Raw genomic sequence first — 26,369 nt, forward strand, 5'->3', positions numbered from 1 at the left:
AGGTCATATTGAAAATGTTTCAGGCCATTATCCTTTACAAACTCTCAGCATTGTTGAAATTACAAAATTCATTGTTCTTAAAAGATCCATCTCAGTATTTCAAAATCGAGAATTTGTTTCAAAAAAAATTAGAAGACACGTTTCGATCTCAAGAGACCATTGTCCGGTGTGAGATTATATGACTGAAAAGAGGGCTATAGGCCTACAGGGAGAGAACAGGTTAATTACTGAGTAGCCTACGGTAAGCTTATGTAAAATGGCAAGTAAAATACTGGTAAGATTCAAGAATAGGGGACTAGTGGTTAGGATTAGGGTTAGGATTAGGGTTAGGGTTAGGTTTAGTTCCCTAATCATCATTAATTACTATATACATTACTATCATTATATATCATCATTATCAATTACTAATATTATTACTTAATTGATTACTATCACTACATATATATTGCTATAGTCCCCTATTCTTGAATCGCACCAAAATACTTAGAAAGAAGGGAATTATGCGTAGAAAAGCATTTGTAAGTTAACTTATTGTAAAACATTCCTTGAAAAAAGTCTCCCAGTTACTGGTAAAAGACAAATAATAAACCAGACACTAAAAACATGTTGGGTTCTTTCCTTTTTTATTTTTACACCATTTATACAATATTTATCATATCATACAAGTCTAAATTATATTTACATGAAGACCAAAAGATATTAATACCTGTCGATTGGTGACGTCGTGAATCATCGTAACTATTTCACAACTGGCAGCTTGAAACATACAGAGAAACAATGGAGAATGCAAGATTGGTCCAATTATTCATTCTTCCGATGACTGACTAGGAAATGATGAACTGGTTTTCAGAAGCTTGGAGTAAAACTCCAGCGGTCGAAGTAAAGAAATATGAAAATCAATGGCACCGTTCAATCAACATTAACAAACCTGTGTGACCACAGTCGTCACGCTCAATTGAACAAGTAGAAAAATGTCACCAGTCGAAGCGAAGATTTCTTTCCAGCCCTAGGGTAAAGGAATTGCGTGTTGGCCCATAGTTAGTTCGCCCGTCAGTGCTGGAGAATTGCCGTACATAACCACAAGAGATATTCAGGGACCGGTTGCACAGTCATGGCTTAGACTTAAGACCAGTCTAAGACCAACTTTTTTCTATAGCTATTCGAACGAATTAAGACCGGTCTCAAGATTTAAGATCACTTTTGGACTTCAGTCACGACTGTGCAACTGGCCCCAGGGGATTTACAAACTTCGAGGGTCTGTCATGTGTTTGACCACCAATAGAGGGTGTTAAGTGTGTTTGGTTGAGCACCGATAGAGATTAGCAGTCAGTAACCTGTCCGGTGGTCGGATATTTTCACAAACCACATGGTTCGGTATAAGCCTAAGCCCCATCCGACTATAAAAGCTTACCACCAACGATTAGGTAACAAACTACAATAGAGATGCAGCAAGACCTCTCTAGAGGGAAAGGCATTTTCCGTAACTTGTGGTTACTTAGCTTTGACTGATGAAATTCTGCGAAGCTGATCGAAGGTCGATGTTTAATGAACTGGGGGATTATGATATTCTATATATTGATTATATATATATATATTAATATTTATATTTGGTAGATATATTATTTAAGTACTGGTCACGTATCATACAGACACAATATCGAAAAATATATATTATTTTTACTCTATTTCGGACTAGACAACGATTCATAACGGCAGAAACAATAACTAATACTCTGTTCAAATCATCAACATCATTTAAAAAGATGACTTGATTTTTTTTCATACTTTCAATTGAAAATCTGCAATACATGATACGAGTACAATATCTGAAATTATGCCCCTATAACTAGACGATGCATGTACCTTTTAGTTATTAAGTTCGCGCCTTTTGACTGAGATAAACATCATAAAACGATTTGATTCAGAGTCCCAATTGACTCTGCTGCTGATTTCATTCTGGCTCGAGTGATTGCGGAATACTCTTCTGGCCAGAATTAACGATAAATTTAGAGGTGAAACTGAACTTTGTAGATACAGATATGGTGGAAGCAGAATCTCGTTTAAGAAGACAATTCAATCAATTTCAATATTGGGTATAATGAGTTAAAACGAACAGATTATCTGGTCTCCTGAAGTTTGTTGTGACAAGGTTCCGTTCCACTAGAACTATCAGTTATAACGAACAGACTTTCTGTACCCCTGAAGTTGGTTGTAACAAGGTTCCACTAGAACTATCGGTTATAACGAACAGATTTTCTGTTCCCCTGAAGTTCGTTGTAACAAGGTTCCACTAGAACTATCGGTTATAACGAACAGATTTTCTGTTCCCCTGAAGTTCGTTGTAACAAGGTTCCACTAGAACTATCGGTTATAACGAACAGATTTTCTGTTCCCCTGAAGTTCGATGTAACAAAGGTTACCCTAAATGTATACACATACTATATCTATTGGCAGTGAAATAAATGTACCTAAAAAGATAAGTACAGATGCACTCTGATAGTACCGGTATTTGCAATAACTGTTTCGTCAATTTCTAACCAGCCCCCAAACCAGCCAAAATGGCAGAAAACCCTTCACTATTCAACACTGCGCTCAGACTAAAATTGTGTTAAAAGTTTAGACTGCTCATAAGTTGTTAGCTTTGCTACAGGAGCAAGTTGAGAGACTGGTCTCGAATGCGCTACTGGCCTCGGAAAACTGTGTTATACACTAATGAGCGCTACCTTGATTGCAGATTTTGTTAATTCTTCGCTGATTGATTACTGAATAGAATTTTAATCCCTAACAATTAAACAACAAATAAAAACGTAACGTTATTTTCTGAATCCAGTTCCGCAGTTGTGAGTTAACCCTTTCAGTGCGGTGTATAAATCGGTGATGGATTTTGTAGTGCGGTGTATTGATGTAATAAGTAATTAGTTTTTAGTTCTATTGAAAGATGGCAGCACCTGTCAAACATAGTGAAATATTTGTAACTAACGATACACCGCGCCGCGGTGTAGACGTACTATAGTGGTATTCCCGTTATTCAACACACTAGGGTGTAATTTTACAAAGTTTTCAAATCATCTTCAGCACTATAGGGTATCAATTAGTCAGCACTGAAAGGGTTAACAGTTAACTTCGAGTTAAGATTAGTTCACAAGCTCAGAACCGCGGAATCGGGTCCAGTTATCCTAAGCTTAAACAGTTCGAAACAAATCGATAATATAGTTAACAGCGTCTAAAAGATTTACACAGAGCTTATAAAGAAAATATGCCCTATTGATTGTTTATTGAGACAATACATGAACTGTGTGAGCTGCGCCAGATTTAAAATCCCTCTCGAGCCTTCCTGAGTTGGACCAGCTCGCGATCAGCTGCTTTTAACGTCAATTTCATCCCATATCCTTCGAGCGTCAAGAGATTCGATTATAGTAAATGATTCCCGTTCGCCACAGAAGTCAGCCGTATTTCCAGTTTATTTTTTTCTGCGCGTACGAACCAATCTTTTCGCGTTCCTTTGTATTGATAGCTTTTAAACCATAACCGACAAATCACAGAAGACTCTTATTAATCATTATTCCGGGTTGGTCCGACCGTTGGTCCGACCGGTGGTCCGGCGACCTCGTACAACACACGTATCACATTACGACAATAGTTGAGTATATCCGATTTATTTGATACAGTTTTATCTACTCTGAAACCATTTTCGCTCAGCGCTCGGCAGTGGCAAGATCTGAAAGTAGAAACAACCACAATTCCGCGTGAATATCATAGCCAGAATTCAGCTATATATGTTTCGCAGTTATAGGATTTCTACTTATTATTGAAAGCACAATTACGACAAATAAGACAACTACTACAGAAATGTCACTTTCCCCTCATTTACAAATTCCACGAGTTTTCACTGATTTGTCCATGTTTTGGGATCATTCATTTATTATGTTCGCATAAAATTTGAATTTTTCAACCCCCCTCCCCCCCTGAACGCAAAATCGGCCATTTTTTCATATACATTAAGCATTACAATACGCAATTGCACTGACCCCTCCCCCCTCCCCTAATGCGTACGTAATAAATGAATGACCCCTTTAGACAAAATGAGATTAAGTTGACACCAAAAATTGTAATTCAATTCAAAATGAACTAGAAATTATTCTGGTTGAGCTCTTAACCATCTACACCACAGTACGGTGTATAATTCAGAACGAGAGTTTGTGAGTACATCGCATCACAGTTGTATTGATATCATTAGTAATTAGTTCTTGTCTCTATTGAAAGAGCGCCTGCCAAACATAGTGAAATATTAGTTACTAACAATACGTCGCACTGTGGTGAAGACACACTGTAGTGGTATGCCATTATACACCGCACCTGGGTGGAATTTTAGAAATTTTCAAATCATCTCCAGCATTAATTAGTCAGTACTGAAATAGTTTTAGAAGAGCAGAAACAGTGGTCGTGCTCAGGTCATGGTCTTTAAGGGATGAATTCGATAAAGATCTAACTCCACGTACTGTATAACTATAACTGGTTTAATCTTGACTAGTCGTCGAATTGATCTCCGCGTACGAGCTGAGACTGATGGTAGCGCCCTCTCTCCGCGAAATCATCGTTATCTTCCGTAAGTTGAGCGGCCATCGTGTTCATAGCCGGAGTGTTTGGAGTGACGACTATTTGTTCCGGAGGCGGAGGACCTCTGCTGAAATCAGAAAAACATCCGTGTCGTATTCAACTTCGCTTGCTAACGGTCCGCCGCAGCTGAGCGAACTGTTAATTGCTTAACTTACCGGCAGCAGTTTTGAAAACGTTCTTTTAACCAGATCCACAAATTAAAATCAGCGATGCCTAAAAAGTATGATACAAATGTGTGTTGTACATGAATACCAGAAATTGATTATACAGTAGACCTGATTGTGGGGTTTGTACAGTGGTAGTCCCATGATGTCATCAGGTGTAGATGCACTGTAGATGCACTGTTAGTGCACTGTTAGTGCACTGTCCCCTGCCCTGGGAGGAACATGGCCGAGTCCCATGATGCCAGCCGGTTTGAATCCCTGCTGAAGGAAGAACATGACAGAGTCTCACGATCTCATCAGGTTCAGATCCCTGCCAAGGGAGGAATGCGGCAAAGTTTTATGATGCCATCAGGTTCAAATCCCTGCCAAGGAAGGAATGTGGCGGAGTTTCATGATGCCATCAGGTTTGAATCCCTGCTGAGACAGGATCTTGGCAGAGCCTCGCGATGCTATCAGATTCGAATGCAAGTCGAGGGAGGATACTTAGGTACTCGCTACACTCAGTAGGTTGGCTTCATATGTACAGAATTTCACTATCGTTTTTGATACTGATCGAGTAATGCGACCTACCTGGAAACACTCCAGGATTTGTTTTTGTAATATAGAAATATATGACGATGGTGACTAAAATGGTGGCTAGTGCGTAAATCCACATGATGGCGAACATGATGACGAAACAAGCGAACATCTGAATAACGAGAAAATAAACATGATACAAGTTTAATTCTGACCGAATGAGAAACATAGGGGAGAGAGAGAGAGAGAGAGTGAGAGTGCAGCTTACCCCGAATATAGAGAGCCACCTATTGCAGAGGAATGAGTACCACGATCGAGGTAATTTAACAATCTCTGTGTTTACTTTTTTCTTAGTTTCACCTTCTGTATCAAAAACAAAGAAAGAACAACCGATTTTTGTTTTATAGATATCTTTCAGGAAAAAAATAACACACTGAATTTTGCAGTTGATCGTGGCAACAGAATATGCCAAGGTATTAAAATGATATGGAAACAGTAAGTAATTCCGCTATTCAACACCCCCTGGTGACCATATGCAAAAACCGATGACGTTGAAACTCACTTTTATCATAGAACATGTCACGAGCAACAATTATTCGTTCAACATGTCAAGACCTACAACTTGGCAATTGATTATGGTAACAATATATCCATCGATACCAATATAATATAGAAATACTAAGTTGTACTATTGAATGCCCCCTAGTGACCATAAAGAATAACTTATGTCCTTGAAACTCACCACAATCATAGAACATGCCATGAGCTACAACTTTGCAATTGATTGTGGTTACAAAATATTTATAGGTACCAATACGAATAGACAAATAGTGTCATATTTCGAATGAGGCTCATAAATGGTAGTCCAAATTCCCCGTGTATATATAAGGCTTACCTTTACCCCCTAGAAGTTTCGAGGTATCGTCTAGATGACTATCAATCGACCCGCTGCGATCGATCTCCGAATCTCCGCTCGGCTGTCGTTTAATTTGCGGCTGCGTCGGATCGATACGAACTCGTTCGGGAAACAACGTGTCCAAATCGTTATTTTTATCCTTCGTTTTCGCGATCGTCGCTCCGTAGCCAGCGTGCGCCGCCGCCGAGTCTGTCACCGCGCCGTTCGAGTCCGTACGGGTAATTACCTTACCGTTGACGGGCTGGCGGCCGGAGAAGCGTTCCTCGCGCGTTTTCTGGATGTCGAAGCTCATCGCCAACGCGAAGTACGCGTAGTCGACGGCCGCGTACGTCAACATGAACGGCATCGTGACGATCGGACCGAGCGTGTTCACCTCTCCGAATAGAATAAACACCAGACTGATCAACGTGATCACGATCAACGAATAAACGGGAACTTTGTTCGGACCGCGCTGAAATTCGATAAAATAAACTTGTTTAGAAATCGAACGATAACCGCACTCAAACGTGGTGAATGGATAATAAGATAAAAACCCACTATTTACAAATAGTTTTTCTTTGCTTATCTTTTTGATTTTCTTTTAATCTGTAGATAGTGGGTTTTTATCTTATTCGTTAGTAAGAATCAGGGGCCGGTTGCATAGTCATGGCGTAGACTTAAGACCAGTCTTAAGAGTTAAGACCACTTTTGGACTTAAGTCACGACTGTGCAACTGGGTCCTAGGCTGCAGTTGTTCAAAAGCTGGTTTGAAGAAAACCGGTGGATAAATATAACAGCTACAACTTTTAGTTATCACCATTCCAACTATCCGCAGGTTTACTGTAACAAACTTTTGAGCAACTGCAGCCCCTGGACTAGGATCCTGCTCATTACGGATCGAGACGAATGAGGACTCCGCAAGCGATACACCAGATATCCCACCAGATGGCGTGTGGATATAAATGACAACTTTTGATTATAATTGAGTTTATTTTCAATCAATTTTCATCTTGAATCCATCTTTTCCTCCAAATCAGAAATTAGCCGAATCACGTCTCTTGTTACAAACTCAGTTCGATCTTAAAGGTTCAAATATAACGCCATTAGTATCACTGCCGCCGCAGTACTTGATGGCGGCTTACTGAACACTAGCGACACCTGGTGGATCCTCACTTGCTACAAGTGGAATCCTCTACTGGTGGATGATCACTTGTCACAAGTGGAATCTTCTACTGCCGAAGTAGTTGATGTCCTACTGCAAACTTGCAACACCTTGGTTGAAATGATCCGCATTGAACAGGTTTAAGCATTTTCAAAGCTCACTTGCAAGGAGACCCTTATCAAATTACTTTGCATTTCTTAATACCAACTTAGATCAAATTACTTCTCTTAGTTTCTTAGCAACATTATAATTATCATATTTTCTTACTCACAACAAACAAAACAAACCAAGTGCACCGCCACAAAGACAAGCCACTCCTTACACCACAAAGACAAGTCACCACAAAGATACATTACCTAATTGGAGTAATCAAGATAATTCAACCCACAAAGTTTAAAACAAAGTATTCACTTATATGGAAAATACACATGTAAGCCATGTTTATTTTGCACACTTCACATGTAAGCCATGTTTGTTTTGCACACTACACATGTAAGCCATGTTTGTTTGCATAAATTTTGTCGTTTCATATAAGAAGTGGTCGAATTTTTCAGACGTTATTCGTGTGAAGTTTATATTTTTGTAGAAAGGAACTAAATAGCTTTAGCTAAACAACCGATAAAGAGAGTGAAGTTAGCGAAATAGAGTCGAATTGAGCAGCTCTAAAGAATAAAACTCATAAAACTCTGAACGCATCACACAAACCCATGGCTTACCCCGACACTAATATGTTCCATTATAGGAATGACCGAACTGGCCCCGACTGCCTGTAAAACCCGTGGGGACCCGGTGACGGCCCCGAGAGCCGCGGACATTGACGACACGTACAAACCGCACAACCACATAGGCCCGAACACGGCCACCTAGCGGGGTTAACATAAAACACAAACATACGTATTACAAACATAGAATTAATGGGTAAGCAGGAGTGGGAGGGGTACGACAGAGCTTCTGAAATAAAATACGTGCAATATAAACGTTACGAAATCGAGGGTCGGATCTAGACGCAGGAGCATCTCAACAAATATATTCACCGCAAATCAATAAGAAACTTGCATCATTTCGGCAGTTTAACTTTTCCAACAAATGTCGAAATTGTGCCTTTTTTGAAAAAGTGCCCTTAACCCTTTCAGTGCGTCTACATCGCAGTGCAGTGTATAATTCAGTGATGGATTTTGCTAGTACACCGCGCTGCGGTGTATTGATGTAATTAGTAATTATCTCTCTTGAAAGATGGCAGCACCTGTCAAACATAGTGAAATACTAGTAACTAACGATACACTGCACCGCGGTGTAGACGCACTATAGTGGTATTCCCGTTATTCAACACACTAGGGTGGAATTTTTCAAACTTTTCAAATTATCTCCAGCACTATAGGGTATTGATAAGTCAGCACTGAAAGGGTTTAATGAATGGTCAATCAAAATTCTAATCGATCAAACCGAATTATCGTAATACCCCTGCTAGATCCGCCCTTAGATTTCTAAGTACATGCTATATATCAAACATCGTCCTTGAGTGATAACTTTCAGTTCAACTACTTTCTCATTCTCATCTCCCCCCGGGCATCATTTCACAGAGTTCATCCTAAGTTGTAGTTAGTAAGATCGAGTGCTGTTGCTGTTGTTAGGATATTTACGTTTTAGATTCGTACGCAATGCGTCAGAAAAAGTCACCGCGCAGAAGTGACCGTTGACAGTTGGTGAATTGGAGGGTCGAGTTTAGATCATGTACGTGCATGCATGTCGTGTGCGTGTGTGGATCAACAATAGCCTTCTTAATTACTCGGAGTAGTTTTTCCACATTCGGCTTTGCATTTTCATCAAACGGTACAGCTTAGAATTAACTTAAAGAAAATTGCGCATCGTTTATCGTACCAATTGAAACGCGTTGTACGGTAGGAGTTTAAATTCTTTCCAAAACGCCGATCATTATCCGTTTTAAAACGGAAAATAAAAGGAAAATAGACGTTCACGATGTTAAGTTAATTCTAAGCTGTACCGTAATTCTTCCAATAAAGAAATATCTCTTTTTGTCAATAATTCCACAATCTCATGAAAATAAAGTTCGCCTATTGTTTTTTCAATTTTCCTATCTATCACACATCGAAATATTTCCCTATAAAATTTGTTCTCCGAGGAATCAAAAACAGCCTTATAATGTGAAAAAATATGTGCAAGGTTATGAAAGTCGATGTTTGCATTGCTGATACGGATTTAAGAATTATGAAAGAGGGTCGGATATTCTAAGGCTGGTTCGTCACTGCTTGACAAGATATCCACTTAATAAGAGTTGATACCGGTACAAGTATAGGTTTAGAGTGGGTGAAATTGAAGGCGTGTTCATGCGCATATCTCGGTGAACAAATATCGATAAATGTCGAAAAAGATATCAATCATTTGCTTTAAAGTAGTGCTAGTATTGAAAAGGTTTGGTAATGCGTGTTTGAAGTCTAAATTCAGTATAGAGGTGTTGCGTACAGCTTTGTTTAATGTCCTGTTAGTTTATTTACACTATGTTAGTTCTGTTTTCTGGTCATTCCGCCTGATGATGACCATTGGTCCACAGATGTTGTGGTTTCGTTTTAACAAATTAAATCGTATACAATTCAAATTATGGGACTTCTTCAATTATGTACAGTGAACACGGATTAGTGATTCATTCAACTACTAAGTTGTTGCATAGTTTGTCATGTAAATCTCGTTTGAAACCACTGATGTGGCGTAGTCACTTGGAAAAAGCTCATGACTGCAAAACTAAACTGCAAGACCTCTGAACATAAAGCATGATCTTAGCTATTGTGAATAGTAAGAAGAGTCTATACTAACTATAGGTTCAGACGAGAGAAATTCAGCAATGAATCAGTCTGAGAAAAGAGAGACTTTATTTTGAGCAATGTTTGTGAGCATCACGCCTGATGATGGGTTAAAGTGTTTAGCCGAAACGTTGCTCAAAATATAAAGTCTCTTCTATTCAAGAATTTTTTATCTCGGACTGATTGATTGCGGGATTTCTCTCGTCATCAATCTTACACGGATATTGTGTACCTTCTCGACATATAGGTTCAGTTACGCTTCATGCAATCGACAAGTATTCACGACCGATTTAAAATCGCTAGGTCTGAGAGTTGGTTTTTTTTTCAGACATGCTCATCAATACAAGTAACAACTGTTTCTTTAGGTCATCCTCACAAATCTCTTCGATGAATCGGTATGACTAGACTATTAAGCCGGAGGGGGGGGCCTATGTGGTTCACGTTTCGTGTCCTAGTAAAACAACGTCTAAACGTCACCACAATCTCTCGATGTATCGCCTTCGCGATGAAAACAGTTTTTTTTCACGGTGTAAAAGACTAGGTTCGTGTGAAGCTCAGTTTCGGAAATGAAGCGATTCGCGGATTGGAAACTATAACATAAAATGGTGCGAGGTGCAGGAAGCGGATTGCGGCCACATCCAAGACTTCACGAGTCAATAGTGCATATAGGGTCTCCTGAAAAAGCGATGGCGCATATTTCTACAGTCCGGGGGCTGCAGTTGCTAAAAATTTGGTTATAATTAACCGGTGGATAGTCGACATAGCGAAAATTCAAAGTTCGTTGTAACTATGTTATCTTTAACCCTTTCAGTGCATCTACACCGCAGTGCGATGTATGAATCGGTGATGGATTTCGCTAGTACACTGTACTGCAGTGTATTGATGTAATTAGTAATTATCTCTCTTGAAACATGGCAGCACCTGTCAAACACAGTGAAATACTAGTAACTAATGATACACCGCACCGCGGTGTAGACGCATTATAGTGCTATTCCTGTTATTCAACACACTAGGTTGAAATTTTTCAAAATTTTCAATTTATCTCAAGCACTATAGGGAATTATCAAGTCAGCAATGAAAGGGTTAATCAACTTTTGACTAACTGCAGCCCCGGAAAATTAATCAGTGCAATTCTAATTGACATCAAGATCTTGATAATTGCTCAAGTGGACTAAATGTTGCATCACTTTGAAGCGAAGAACTGTCAGTCTATGACTCTGCAATACGGTCAGACCTTTCTCACTTCTTAAGACCTTTCTCACAACATTTGTTCAACTATACTCAGTATCTTGTCATCATCTCTAAGAATGCATGTCTTAATTACACAAACTATCGATATGAAATATGCTATTGCTGTTATCCTGGAAACCCGGTGCGATATCTAACATATCTCGAACAAAATTTGCCAAATTTGTTAACTGTGCTTAGGAAGTAAAGACTCTCGAGTATTGGAATTGACCTCAATCAGGGTAAAGGTGGGGGATAAATAACTAATCGTACATGTATTCATAACTTCAGACAGTGACAGCGACAAATCATGCAAATTACACCCGTTTAATCTAGGGCTGATCAGAGACCGATATTCAATACTGATATTTATATCAGTGCGTTGAAATATATCGAGCTTATGTGAAACATAGAAGATTACAACAAGATTCATATACAGTGTATTTTCAGGGATTTAAAGCCTTGATACTTCAGCAGACGCGATGCTACAGATACAAAATACACTTATGAATGCAGCCGCTTTAGAATTCCAGGGCCCGGTTTTATATACTGGTGTTACCTTTAACCCAAAGACTAACTCCCACCTTGGATTGGAGACAACTAGTTGCCGGACAGTTTTCAGTGCATGAGAGCAACTGGCTGGATACAATCAGTGTGAGCTAGCTTACGACTGGTTAACGTCCATCTATCTCCAGTTCCACCCAGTTGCTCATGTTCTACTTTTGAGCAACTAGTTGTACTCAGTTACTGTCATATCCGTCGATGTGAGCGCTCCATAATCATCAAAACATGGTTACAACTGACTAAAACAAAGCAGTCTATCACATGATTCGAGATGCCCTGAGAATATTTGCTAGATTACACTTCTCAGTTGCTGTTGATGTGTGCGCTATGGACTAGTGACTGGCATGAACCACGTAGTTGCTGGTTTTTATTAGATGGGTACTCGCTCACTAGCAACCAGTTGTCTCTAGTCACTTATTCGATGTACGCTTAGCTTAATGAATTGAGTTAGCCCCGGGTTAAAGATAATACCTGTGCATAAAACCGACTCCAGGATATGGAGCATGCCGATTTTCCAGTATATATATACGAAATTTGAACGGCTCGATTAAGCCGAATTGTCACTGACACTGTATTCGGTTACTGGGGTATATAACAAATATAAAATTGGTAACATAACGACACAGGGGGGTACAACAACGCATTCGACCCTTCTTACCCCTCGACCGAGACATTTAATTATTGGGATCGTGTTTTCGTTAGCGATGGACTGTAATATACGCGGCGAACCGTAGATGGCGCCCATAGAGGACGATATGGAACTAACGTAAAGTCCGGCAAGCCATAAATAGCCAACTATTGCCACCTGAAACATCAGACGTTAGACATATATTATTTTGAACTCGATTGCGGCATTTCAACATCAGAGTTGACTGACTCGAACTGCATTATGCTGGGACCAGTTGCTCAAAAGTTGGTAAAAGTTAACACCGCATTGAAAGATTGTTCCACAAACCGAAATTTGAAATTTTATTTCATTTTCCATTTTCCAATCTCAAAATCAAACCCCTTATTTTGGTACCCGCCAGTGTGCCTGGTATAGTTTAATAGATGAAGTACTTGTATAAAGTTAACCATCAGCGATATTAACCCTAACATTGGTTAACGGACTTTTGAGCATCTAGTCCCTGCTCTACGAGGTTAGCCAGGGTGGCGCCACTTTCCGCCCATATTTACAAAACCCGTTTCCTGATTATTTCCATGTGATTACAAAAAAACTCCGCGAGGAGCGAATCAGAGAAATTACTCGGTTTAAAATGTTACAATTCATTCATTTTCCATGGAATCACATATCGATAAAGAAACAATAGCATTATTGGAATTCCCTCCAATTTTTGGCCAAATTTCCCAAGTTTTCCAGGTTTTCCAGCACAGTAGCGCCACCCTGTTAGTAGGTTACGGCATTAGCCTGCATGGTACAAGTGGTCGAATAGACCGGCAAAAGTTAAAACATAAGATTTTCGATATTTGGCAGTTAACTGGTTAAGATCTCTAGCCTTCAGGATCCAGTTCCACAACTCTGGGGACGCAGTTGCTCAAAAGTTGAGTTAGAGTTAACCAGTGGATAGTTGTCGTAGCGACAATTAAAAGATCATTGTTATTACGATATTTATCCACCGGTTGTCTTTAACCAACTTTTGAGCAACTGCAGCCCCCCCCCCCCCCCGTAATAATCTAAACTCCAAACTCACAAGTGTGGAACTGGGTGCGCGCTATCTGCAGCATTTGAATATCGGCAGGCACACTATAAGCAGTGCCAGACAGACACTTACCTTTTGCGCGATCATGTAATCTGTTTGGAGGTACGCTTTTCCGCAAACTGATCCTAGAACCACGGTGAACGATAAGTACAAAAACGTACTGAAACGATAAACAACAATTAGCTTTCGCGTTTAAGAGCGAATTGGATATCCGAATGTCCCGACAGCTTAATGACAGCAAGAACAGGAGATCACTCCCTGGATATAAGGTTTCAAGGAGTTTTAAAGGAGGGACCGCGGAGAATCATAAAAACGCGTGTCTCACCTGACGCCGACGGCCGATAAAGTACCGACCGGAATATTACGACCCGGATTAGAGAGGTCGCCGCTCATGTTGATACCGGCGAAGACGCCGGTCGCCGTCGGGAAGAACACTCCAAACACGGTGAAAAACGATTGACCTTCCATATACGACGGTCCCGTGTTGTTATGTAGGTTAGTTATCGTGTAGCCTAGGACACCGTTTTCTGAAATAAATTTGGAATTACAAATATAGTGTTAAATACATCATTCGAGATATCGAAATGAAACTGTTAGTTATTTGAATATTTGAAATATGGTTAAATCAGTAAGATCGATATGCAGTCAAATTCAGTTAAGTCATCATCGGATAAGTCACCACAAAGTCATCCCTTCGAGTCGTAAATTATCTCTCTAATTCAATTTAATAAGTGTAAGTCGTCAACTTACTGAAGTCATCTTTATTTTTCAGTCTCAACTCGTACTTCTAATTCAATTTACTAAGTCATCATTTGTACATCCTCCCTCCGCAGGGACTCGAACCTGATGACATCACTACACACAGCCACGGCACGAACCCCTGCCATACTAGACCGAGTGCGCAGCTTTGCCGCATGAAAACTTGCGGCACCAATCAGATAGCTTGTAGTATAACCGCTGAGGTAAATTTAACAGAAGAACTATAAATCGGAAAACCTTATGAAACGAGATATCTAAAATAAAACGAGATATCTGATTGGCTAACGATGACATCATCTAAGCTGCGCGTGAAGCTGCGCACTCGGTCTAGTGGAGCAGGGTTTCGTACCGTGGCGAGTCTCGATGCCATCAGGTTCGAATCCCCGCCGTGGAGGACATCATCTGATAAGTCATCTGTCATTTCAATTTTTTTGAGTCCGACTTCGTACAACATGACCATTAAGTTCGAGCAGCTGATGCGTGTATGATCGTGACTTACCGATATCCGTGTGAACGAACGAACCGACGAGAAAGTCGAGAACGGCGACGAACAATACGAATAGTAATATCAGCTGCAGACGTATGACCCATTTCACTCCGGCGACGTTTATACCTGCAAAAACACAAACGTTTTAAATGTATAATAATATATAAACCTGCTATTCACGGATTAAGAACCGATAATTTATTGAATCAAATTAAAAGACACAACATTTCGATCTCAGCCTAGAGATCACTGTCCTGATTACACACCTTGCATAGTCATGACTTAAGTCCAAAAGTGGTCGTAAATCTGAAGACTGGTCTTAAGTTGTTAAATCGAGTATAGAACAAAGTTGGTCTTAGACCAGTCTTAAATCTAAGCCATGACTATGCAACCGGCCCCTGACGATGATCTCTAGGGTGACATCGAAACGTATTCAATTAATGATCGGTTTTTAACTCTTTGCCTGCCAGGTCTATTTTTCAGGAAATGCTGCGCTTTGCTACGATTTCCGTGTTTTTCAGAGATTCATAAAACAATATATCAATACCTCAATATCTTATCAGGCCGTTCTATCTAGCATTTTAATGTTGGGGGAGCAACCCAGGGATAATAGGGCCAAAAAGGGGCAGTTTTTACCTCAAGTCGAAAACCGATAAAATGTATTCATCGTATATGCCCTAACTCTTTATAACAAAATGCTTCTCAAGTTAAGGATTCTGCATTGGATATAACATCGATATTTGCAAAAAGGGCACTTTTCCCAAATTTCTGGGAAAGGGGCGACGATGTAAGGCCTGGTCTTATGCGCCCTTTTTCAAAAACATCTAAGAAGGGCAATTTCTGTGACATGAAGATACAAATTATCGGCAATTACGACAAAGAATGGCCTTTTATTCATCAATTTGCCCAAAAGATGCGTATTTGGTTGGATCATCTGATCGTGATTTGTTGGTGCATCAATAAATACTTTGGTTTTGAATCTTCACTCATCCGATGACGGTTTAAACCAGATAGATTTGCGGAGCGTCGTTTAGTGACAACATTTCTTACCTAATAACAATAACAGAACGCCGATAGCGATACCGCGTGATACCCATTCATTCTGCTGGTTAATCAACGCCGCGATACTTTCACCGAAACCAACTACGTACAACGAACACGCTACAGCCTGAAAATACATATCACAAACATTACCAGTATTTCACATTCAACTTATCGGTCTCAAATGTCGCGGCTTAGATTCAAGTCCAGTTTAAGACGACCTTAGTTCTACGACATAAGACAACTTAAAGTTCAATTTGCTTCCATAATCAATCTGACAACTGAAGACCAGTCTAAGCTTATTTAGGTTCTATAGCCAATCTGACAACTTAAAACCAGTCTTAGCTTATTTTGGTTCTATAACCAATCTAACGACTCAAGACCGCTCTAAGCTCATTTTAGTTCTATAGCCAATCTAACAACTTGAGACCAGTCTGAAGATTTAATATCACAGAACTTGAGTCACATCTGTTTGAAAGTGTTAAACACTCAGCACAAGAACAGATGGCTATAACATTAATCAATCTCGTCATCAAGAGTTTCACAAATTGTGACTATTTCTGATGAATTTCCAAAAGTCATTGAAATAATTGATTTTCGTAAAAACAAAATTATCATACATTTCAAAACTGACATACGCCAATCTATGCAATCAAAAACAAAACTAGGGGTCCAGGGACACCACACCCACTTAGGATGTTGTATCAAATGCTCAGCAAACTAACAATTCATTATTCAACGCCCCCTGGGGGCCCAGTTTCACGAAAAAGTGTAAGCCTAAAATGGTAAAGTTTGAATTGTTGTCCTCATTGAAAACATGAAGTAACCAATAGCGACTACACCAAAATTTTAGTTAAACTTTTTCGTGAAACTGGGCCCTGGTGACCAAATACAAAAACCGCCGGGACTAAAGTCCCAATTGGAGTAAAAACATTTATCAAAATTAAAGTCGCAATCATTCGGCATTCACGTCAAACCTATTACTCAAAAATTATTACTAAAAAAAGAATGAAAGGAAAAAGTTTTGTGTTTAGCTTAACGTACCTGTCCGAAACAGTAGACGATACCGATTGAAGTGCCGATCTTCGCCCCGAGAACGTGAGATAACAGGAAGTAGACGCCTCCGCTTTCCATTTTACACCGTTCGCAAACTCCGATCGCGGAGATCACGGAGATCATCGCGACGAATATCGTCACCAGTATGATCACCAGAGATAGACCGATACCGGCGTTACCCTGAAATATATACATAGATTACAATAGTTTGAGACTAACTGGGAATTCACGGGAATCGCACAATTGGCAATAATGAAACATAATGATATTAGTCTTAACCCTTTCAGTGCGTCAACACCGCAGTGCGGTGTATAAATCAGTTATAGATTTTGCTAGTACACCGCACTGCGGTGTATTGATATAATTAGTAATTCTCTCTTGAAAAATGGCAGCACCTGTCAGACATAGTGAAATATAAGTAACTAACGATACATCGCACCGCGGTGTAGACGCACTATAGTGGTATTCCCGTTATTCAACACACTAGGGTGGAATTTTCTTAAATTTTCAAATTTTCTCCAGCACGATAGGGTATTAATTAGTCAGCACTGAAAAGGTTAAAGGGCAGGCTTCAATTCTGGAATTCTCTACTGATTGAGCAGTACTCAAAAAGCCTAGGCTAGATCCGCCCCTGGAAACCTGCCTCAAAGACGAGCTGAATATATACGTACCACCATCCAACCGGTTCGCAAGAAAATCACCACGCCGAAAATATTGAGCATACACGACGTGAAAACACCGTCCCACGTGCCGAATAAAACCGGCTCGACGATGAAGAAATTCGTTTTCCACCACGGCTTCTGAGTCAGATTCTGAAATAAAATTAAAAAATTCGTAGAAACTATTATAGTAACGCACAGGTTAACCCTTTCAGTGCATCTACACCGCAGTGCGGTGTATAAATCAGTGATAGATTTTGCGAGTACACCGCACTGCGGTGTATTGATTTAATTAATAATAAGTAATTATCTCTCTTGAAAAATGGCAGCACTTGTCAAACATAGTGAAATACTAGTAACTAATGATACACTGCACCGCGGTGTAGACGCACTATAGTGGTATTCCTGTTATCAAATACACTAGGGTGCAATTTTTAAAAATTTTCAAATTATCAAATTAAAACGTGTTCTAACAGCGCCTAGCAGCGTGGATGTCCATATCCATACTGATAACTGCTTTGAAATATATTGAGCTAACGCGAAAAATGGAAGATCACCCCGAAATCAAGCTTAGATAGTCGTCTCACCGACGGGGTATGAAACCACGCAGACTAATGATTTATATCAGCCTTTTTCTGTTATTCTATGAATGCTTTTATGTCTAGCTTTGATCTTCCGAGGGTGTTTGGTGTTTAGTCGCTTTCTAAAGAGCACCGACTCAGAGGGTCGGGTATTACAACTAAGACTCCCATTTAAGTCGAAATCATTTTAACGACTTCACTCATCGGTATTTTAGGTATATAAAGTATACAGGGTCCCTAAGACTCCTTGATTCCTAGGAATATGAAAGTGATGCAGACGCCAATGAGTGCTCATTTCATTAAGGTTATTGTAGGATTTGTGATGTGCCGTGCACGTGGGTAGTGCCTAATGATCGACCTAACGATGTCCCGTGCACGCGGGAGGCCATAACTTATAGAAATATAATAGCAAATATATGTAGAAATAATATGTATAGTTTTATGAGAAAGATAAATGTCATATAGATAGACACAAGTTCGATGATTGTATAGATGATGTGATAACAGGCCGAGTACATGAGTCTCTGTTATATGATATTTTCAAACATCTGTGATGAGACATTATTAACGCATGATGTGATTGTATTATAGCACAGCCCGTATACACTGTAAATCAATTAACGTGCGTTATGTCGGAGTTTATAAAATCATTTCGCACAATTGTCGCTGATATTAATCCGATTGAGCTGATGAGGGCGTACTGGGCCAACAACCTGACCGGGCTTAGGCTTAACAAAACTGATACGTTGTTTCTCGGCAGCGGGCGGATGATTTTTGTAAAATATAACAAATTTCATTTCTATAGCGGCCGGGTCTGTTATGGTAAAATTGATCACGATTTTACTTTTAAGCTCAGCAGAGCGGAGAAACAAGGTATCGATTTTTTAGCCTTACGACAATTTTATTTACTAAACGCATATGTCAGAAGACAGATATTCCGTCAAATTCTAATGTTTGAGTAGCAGTGATTTTTGTACTTCAAGTCAAAGGTAATTCAATGGAATTGCTTACACTCTAAACATTTGGCACAAGGAATGTGGAGTGAATGGCTTTATATGAGTCTAAGTAAGGGTTAGGATTAGATTTGGGGAATTTTGGAAAGAATCTAATTGAATCTGAGAAGATATTTGGCAGTTGATATCCTGCTGCAAACTAGCGACACCTGGTGGATCCTCACTTGCCACAAGTGGAATCCTCTATCATTACAGTAGTTGATGTCCTACTGCACACTAGCGACACCTGGTGGATCATCACTTGCCACAAGCAAAATCCTCTATTGCCGCAGTAGTTAATGTCCTACTGCACACTAGCGACACCTGTTGGACGCAGTCACTACTTACCGAATCCTCTCTGAACAGTTCATTCTCGTTGCCCTTATCGTGATGATACGGGCTATCTGAGTAAGCGTCCGGAGACTGCGGAACTCCTTCATTCTCCGCCTCGTTCCGCTGTTCTACGCTCAGTCCGTACCGACTCCAGTCCGGAGTCGACTTCACGTCCTTTTTGTTCGTAGTGGTCATGATTAATAACGGACTACGTTCTCCGCTGTTAGTCCAGCTGTTAGTCCATTGCGGTTCGTCCATGTTTCGCACTGGATGAAGCGGTCCGCTTCACGCCGAACATCGTGGACACTTTAACGACTACAAAATACAGAAATACAAAACTGATTCATTTCACTGGAAACAAACAAACAAATCTGTACTATCACCTCATTTGAACGTTCGTACCTCATTTGAACGTTCATATAGTGAACGCCTCATTTGAACGTTCATATAATGAACACCTTATTTGAATGTTCATATAGTGAACACCTCATTGGAACGTTCATATGGTAAATACCTCATTTGAACACTCATATAGTGAACACCTCATTTGAACGTTCATATAGTGAACCCCTCATTTGAACACTTATATAGCGAACCCCTCATTTGAACACTCATTAACTCACTTATTCAAAGCTGTAAAATATGCTAGATATGTGGTATTTGAACTGCAGTTTATGTACAGACTGCAACAATTTTGTGCGGAATACATCAATTTTGTCAATTATAGTCGTGGAACATCATAAAAAATTTAGATGTCATGATGACCACGTCGTTACTGGTACGGCTAATAGGCAGAAACATATCCCATATACAGATAGGTCATGATAGCCATCTGAACGACCCAAAAATGAATTCGATCACAATTTACAAATATTTGCCTGTCGTTAAAGATTTTCCTTACTTTCGCAAAACGTAACAATCCTACGCGATCTGAATTTCGAATACGTTCTAATCAGGCGGCGAAGATCGGATGAAAATTCAGTACAATGAATTATTCACTGCTGCTCGGTGGTGGTGTAATAACGCATGCACTGTAGCAAGAACAAACCAAGCGCTATCACATCATTTACTAGCCAGCAGATGAGGCTGCAGTTACCATGACAACCGAGATGAATTACACCGCCGATAAAGGCTAGAGTAGCGTATTAGGAGGCATTCAATGCTGCTTATAAGCATTGGTCACATACTCCTACAATATATACGAGCTTATAGCCTAGATATCATTGCGTTTGTAGCTTACGGCCACCCGAACTTGGACTGATCAAACCAGAATCATTCAAATGGATACCTCCCCTACCAGGGCCTGGTCAGATCTAAGGGGTCGGGGCCCCTGCCTTCATAAAGAGGATACCCCCCCTGTCGATACTTCCCTTATCAACGCGGGGTGGCTCTAGTAGGTAATTTCTGGGGTCCAGAACCTGCCTTTTCACTGACATCGCCCCCCTTTTCGTCTGATGGTTAAAAACCGCTGGCACAGATTTGTCACCGATTCTCGCGTATTGCATCTTAACTCATGTATATTTCTTAAAAGGTTTTCTAACACGGATAGTGGACCCCAGCCTTCAGGCCCGGCGCCGCTTTCTACGCGGACTACCTTTCAATCCACCACCGTTCTTTCGTTGGACCACGCCTTCGCTAAATCCATCGGCGAGATATTAAAAAAAATACCACAAATCGTATGCTAGACGATTAACACAAATTATCGAAGGTATTTCATTATAATGATTACCTTCGAATGTCGTATCCCGAAATAATTTCCACGTTCGTCTAGCAGGCGCGCGTATTTTTACTGTAAGACGTTAAAATCCGTCTAAATCCCGGGTTATGGTTTATTATAGACCGAATGTCTAGAACGTTAGTGTGTCAATGACGACAGCTGGAATGAAATAGAGTCAGCGAGCGAGCAGTGAACACAGCACGGCTCTCTGTACGATATCAGCTGTAGCAGACGCGCGCACACTAACACACACACTGTCCGTCGTGTCGTTAATAAATTAACACTTTACACTGGACACAACAACCACCACCGCTACATCAATATCAAATACATCGTTAAATGTACGTAATTATGATTAGTGACTATACAGTGGAACTGGATCCACACAACTGTGGAACTGGATCCAGAGTCCGAATAACCCACACACACCTGTAAAACTGGATCCAGAGTCAAATTAAATCCGCATAACTGTGGAACTGGATTCAGGCTCAAATTAAACCCACACAGCTGCGGAACTGGATCCACATGACTGTGGAACTGGATCTGCAGTCATGTGGAACTGGATCTAGAGTCAAATAAAACCCACACAACTGTAGAACTGGATCCAGAGTCAAATCAAACCGACACAACTGTGGAACTGGAACCAAGCTCAATTTAAACCCACACAACTGTGGAACTGGATCTAGACTCAAATCGAACCCGCACAACTGTGGAACTGGGTACAGGCTCAAATTATACTGACACAACTGTGGAACTAGATCGAGAGTCAAACCCTAACCTTTTTTTCAAGTTCAATACATCGGTCTCATGCATATTATATAGAGTCATACAACAGACTATATATAGTGTAAATAAATGAATAGTTGAAGTCATTTATTAAAACCAAACAAACTGATCTTCAGCAAACACTGATAACATATTCAACCAGGGACAATACTTAAAGTGACAAAAATAGGTTGAACATTTTTTCTTGTTTGACAAACGAGATGTCATCTGTAGTCACTTTATTTGAGACATGATATCAACATTGAGCAACTGCCCTATTAAAACCAATTATATGAAATAAAGCGATGACTTTTCTGATATAGTCGAAACGTTGAATAAACTACACTAGCTCAAGGAAACATTTCAGACTCTTTTTATTCTTAGTGTGCAGGGATTTTATATTATCTTTACAACACGGACTCAGAGTGTTTCATCAATGGTTATAATGAGGACAACATCAGTATTCCTGAAGATGACTATTAGGATATAGTGGAAACGTTGAATAAACTACACTAGCTCAAGGAAACATTTCAGACTCTTTTTATTCTTAGTGTGCAGGGATTTTATAATATCTTTACAACACGGACTCAGAGTGTTTCATCAATGGTTATAATGAGGACAACATCAGTATTCCTGAAGATGACTATTAGGATATAGTCGAAACGTTGAATAAACTACACTAGCTCAAGGAAACATTTCAGACTCTTTTTATTCTTAGTGTGCAGGGATTTTATATTATCTTTACAACACGGACTCAGAGTGTTTCATCAATGGTTATAATGAGGACAACATCAGTAATCCTGAAGATGACTATTAGGATATAGGGAAACGTTGAATAAACTACACTAGCTCAAGGAAACATTTCAGACTCTTTTTATTCTTAGTGTGCAGGGATTTTATATTATCTTTACAACACGGACTCAGAGTGTTTCATCAATGGTTATAATGAGGACAACATCAGTATTCCTGAAGATGACTATTAGGATATAGTCGAAACGTTGAATAAACTACACTAGCTCAAGGAAACATTTCAGGGATTTTATATCATCTTTAGCCCTACAACACGTACTCGGGGTATTTCATCAAAATTGTAAAAATGGTTTATTAGAATCGCGCAGTGTATTTAAGGCGTACATTGACTGGAGACTGGCATTGATTTCGATATTGATCAGAGCGAAGGAGTGTGTGTGACATGTGTGTGAGTCAGCTGTTTCAACGCTCTGAGTTGCCTGTATATATGCGTACAGCTCCTCTATTGTAACCGCTATTAACCCGGCGTGTTGTCAAATTACCAGAAATTGAAAACCGCTGCATGCACATTGAACAATAAGTGAAATCAATTTCATCAAAACTTTCTAATTATCAAAAGTCTATTCGATTAATCGTGCTTTTTTAGCAAACCACCTTAATACAAATTCTACAGCAGAACACCCGTGAAGTCATCGCATGGTCCCCACGGTTACATGAAATAAAAATTCCCAAAATTTCTCAAATTCCCAAATATTTCAAAACTGGAAATTATTATTTTAAAATTCTCAAGTTTTTCCCAATTTCCCTGTTTTGTGGGAACCGTGTCATCATCATATAGGCCTAACTTGTCACATTAAGTCATCTCTATTTTTGAGACACAATTTGTATTCCTAATTTAATCTAGGCCTACGTAAGCTTACTTACTAAGCGTGAGTGCCTAAGTCTTATTGATGTCAAAGGAATTGGAACTGCAATCTTACCCTCATAACTCCGAGAAACACTAGCGCCACATAGCGGAAAGGAGTTGAACTGCTATTGTTTTAGTAAAGCAAGTCCCACAAACAGGAAGGGTGTAACCCCTAACAGTATATATTACTCCTAAGGCTAAAAAAAATTGATACCTTGTTTCTCCACTCTGCTGAGCTTAAATGTTGACCCGGCCGGCCGCCTATCTACCCTATACATTACCTTTTTTAAAATCGTGATCAATTTCACCATAACAGACCCGGCCGCTATGGAAATGAACTGTTTATAAATTTTATCATATTTTACAAAAATGACCCGGCCGCTGCGGAGAAACAAGGTATCATTTTTGTTTAGCCTAATCCCTAGTAATACTACAGAAAGGTTTCCCTAAACCCCAATCTTACCCCTATAATTCCAAGAAACACAAGCGCAACATAGCAGAAAACATGAACTACCTAGATCGCAGGCTTACCCCCTTCTTACTCGTACGGGCTCAGACTAACACCAAGGCGAAAACTCTTAAATCTATTTATATTCTAGGCCTAATTAATTCAGTTTATATTCAGTTGGCCCTGAGTGGAGCAGTCTTAGTTAGCAAGGGCGGAGCCAAGGGCACAATAGGAATCACGAAGGCCACCCCAGCCCGACGAAAATGTCGGTCCTTCTCCACAAGGCTATCTAATGGCTGTCATATTTCTTCAATGAAGAAAAGAATTTTCATTATTTCCTAAATTCTTTGAGGACACCTCAAAAATTAGGGGGGGGGTCTAGTACCCCTGGATCCGCCCTTGGTTAGTGCCTAATTTTCAATAAAGTCCTTCTTTCCGAGTCTCAGATTTTCCCCGGCCGAAGTCTCGACTGGAAGCAACAGATTATAGTCATTTATGCTCATTAATTGCTTCAAACCCCAACAACAGCCTTCGCAATGAACATTTGGGACATTCATTTGACAACAACAAAAAAGAGATGAATTCCTTTGCTGTCTTTTTTATTGATGTCAAAGGAATTGAATTGATGGAAAAACCAATAATTCTGGATTGGAAGGATATTCCACACACATTTTCAAAACTTACCCGTCACCATCCGTTGAGAGAGAATTGTCCACCACCAACAATCAAATAATAGACTGAAACATTCCACTTACAATCATTGAGAATATTCTGTTGTTTGTCACCTTGAAAATTAGCCGCAAATTCAGGTTTTATTTCGAGCGAAAAGTGACAGTTCGTGAACACGGAAGTAAACCGGAAGTGACAGCTCAATTTAATTCAATTCAATTCAATGACCTATTTAAGTGAATTCTAATTTATAATTCTCATTTATATCTATTTAAATGTTGAATATATCTGTATTTGAATGCATCTGCTGTTTATTGTAAACCTAAAGCGTCAATAAAGCGAATTGAATTGCCTAGGGTTAGATCATAGATGGAGTAGGGTCATTCCTAAGGATCCGCCTGAGAGGTGAAGTAAACCTAGACTGGTTGCCTGTCCCATTCGATATGATAATTGAAGATAGATACTGGTAACAGTCTATCTCTACCTTCAGCTATTATGACAGCGAATGCAGGTGGCGCAGAATTGGCCAGGCGACCAGTCTAATTCAATGAACGGGTTCTGGGCAGCATCACCCACGTGACGATTCGTTCGCCCACACACGCGTATTCGGGGAGGATGCGAATGCGATAAATGACAAAACTGGTTTACAGCGACGGAATAGTGGTTTGAATGGCGTTTAGAGATAATTACAACTGAAAGTGTCGCCCAAACCAGTTTTATCATTACGTTAACATTCCAAAATCTAGATCCGGGTTTCGGATATGGAAGATTGACAATCGAGGATTTGGACAATTTTAGTGAAATGATGATTTAAACAAAGTAGTTTCAATTTAGCGATTTTAGACTTAAGTTCATCCAAACATCAACATAAACCTCTGGCAGAACTCAGTTCCACAGTTGTGAGTTAACTCAGAGTTAAAATTAGTAAATTTTCAATGAGTTAACTCGGGGTCAAATTTTAACTCCGAACTGTGGAACTGGACCCTGTTCTATGGTCTAAACTACAATGGATAACATCGGATCCAGAATTTTGGAGGGAGTTGACATTAAAAATAAAACTTGAGCGGATCACGTGATTGAATCACCACAGATCGCGCTGAATAAACAACACAACACAATAATAAATACATTTATTCAGGTTTACAAAATAGATTCTGGGATTTCAGTTTCTGTGAACTTGTTCTACAACACCAGCGTTTAAATTATGAGACTATCAACCAGCTGTATAACGTCTTTAATTCTATCAATGACAACCACGTTTTGATTGATGAGAGTTAAAATAAGAGTAGATGAGATAGAAGTGATTGCGCAAGAGATTTAGAGGTGATTGTGCAAGAGATTTTATCGAGACATGGCTGTAACTGATAGGATTAAAGAACAGTGACTGTTCTCAAGTTCATTCACAAACAGAAAATCAATCATACTGGCAATCTGTAATCGCTGGTCATTGCCTGGCCATTGGTCATTTCTGGTCATCTGGTAATTGGTCATCCCTGGCAATTGGTTGGTCATCCCGGGTCTTCTGCAGGTAATTGGTCATCTCC

The 26,369-nt window shown here is 39.7% G+C and overlaps 1 protein-coding gene across 4 annotated transcripts; it reads right to left on the minus strand.

Moving 5' to 3' along the window:
- Positions 1-613: 613 nt before the first annotated feature.
- Positions 614-24,998, minus strand: LOC141909690 (solute carrier family 12 member 8-like). Of its 4 annotated transcripts, none has more exons than XM_074800263.1 (16): positions 24,841-24,998; positions 19,585-19,884; positions 17,676-17,816; positions 16,993-17,184; positions 15,958-16,075; positions 14,920-15,033; positions 13,987-14,188; positions 13,734-13,821; positions 12,620-12,766; positions 8,071-8,217; positions 6,193-6,664; positions 5,566-5,660; positions 5,352-5,469; positions 4,773-4,830; positions 4,500-4,681; positions 614-3,718 (listed from the first exon to the last, which is right to left on the minus strand). In XM_074800263.1, the coding sequence occupies exons 2-15, from the start codon at positions 19,825-19,827 to the stop codon at positions 4,528-4,530; spliced, it is 2,289 nt and encodes a 762-aa protein (XP_074656364.1). In that variant the 5' UTR covers positions 19,828-19,884; positions 24,841-24,998; the 3' UTR covers positions 614-3,718; positions 4,500-4,527. The 4 variants fall into 4 exon arrangements, with proteins under 4 accessions (XP_074656364.1, XP_074656362.1, XP_074656363.1 ...); XM_074800261.1 differs by having other exon boundaries at positions 4,500-4,684; XM_074800262.1 differs by having other exon boundaries at positions 4,500-4,684; positions 24,912-24,967.
- Positions 24,999-26,369: the final 1,371 nt, after the last annotated feature.

The sequence above is a fragment of the Tubulanus polymorphus genome, chromosome 8, assembly GCF_964204645.1.
Source record: "Tubulanus polymorphus chromosome 8, tnTubPoly1.2, whole genome shotgun sequence".
NCBI classification, from domain to species: Eukaryota; Metazoa; Nemertea; class Palaeonemertea; order Tubulaniformes; family Tubulanidae; genus Tubulanus; species Tubulanus polymorphus.

Coding starts and splice junctions, on each gene's coding strand:
- LOC141909690 (XM_074800261.1), bottom strand. CDS start 19,827: ATGGACGAACCGCAATGGACTAACAGCTGGACTAACAGCGGAGAACGT. Junction 14,189..14,919: donor GTTCGTTCACACGGATATCG/GTAAGTCACGAT, acceptor AATTTATTTCAG/AAAACGGTGTCCTAGGCTAC. Junction 6,665..8,070: donor TGGAACATATTAGTGTCGGG/GTAAGCCATGGG, acceptor ATCGAATTTCAG/CGCGGTCCGAACAAAGTTCC.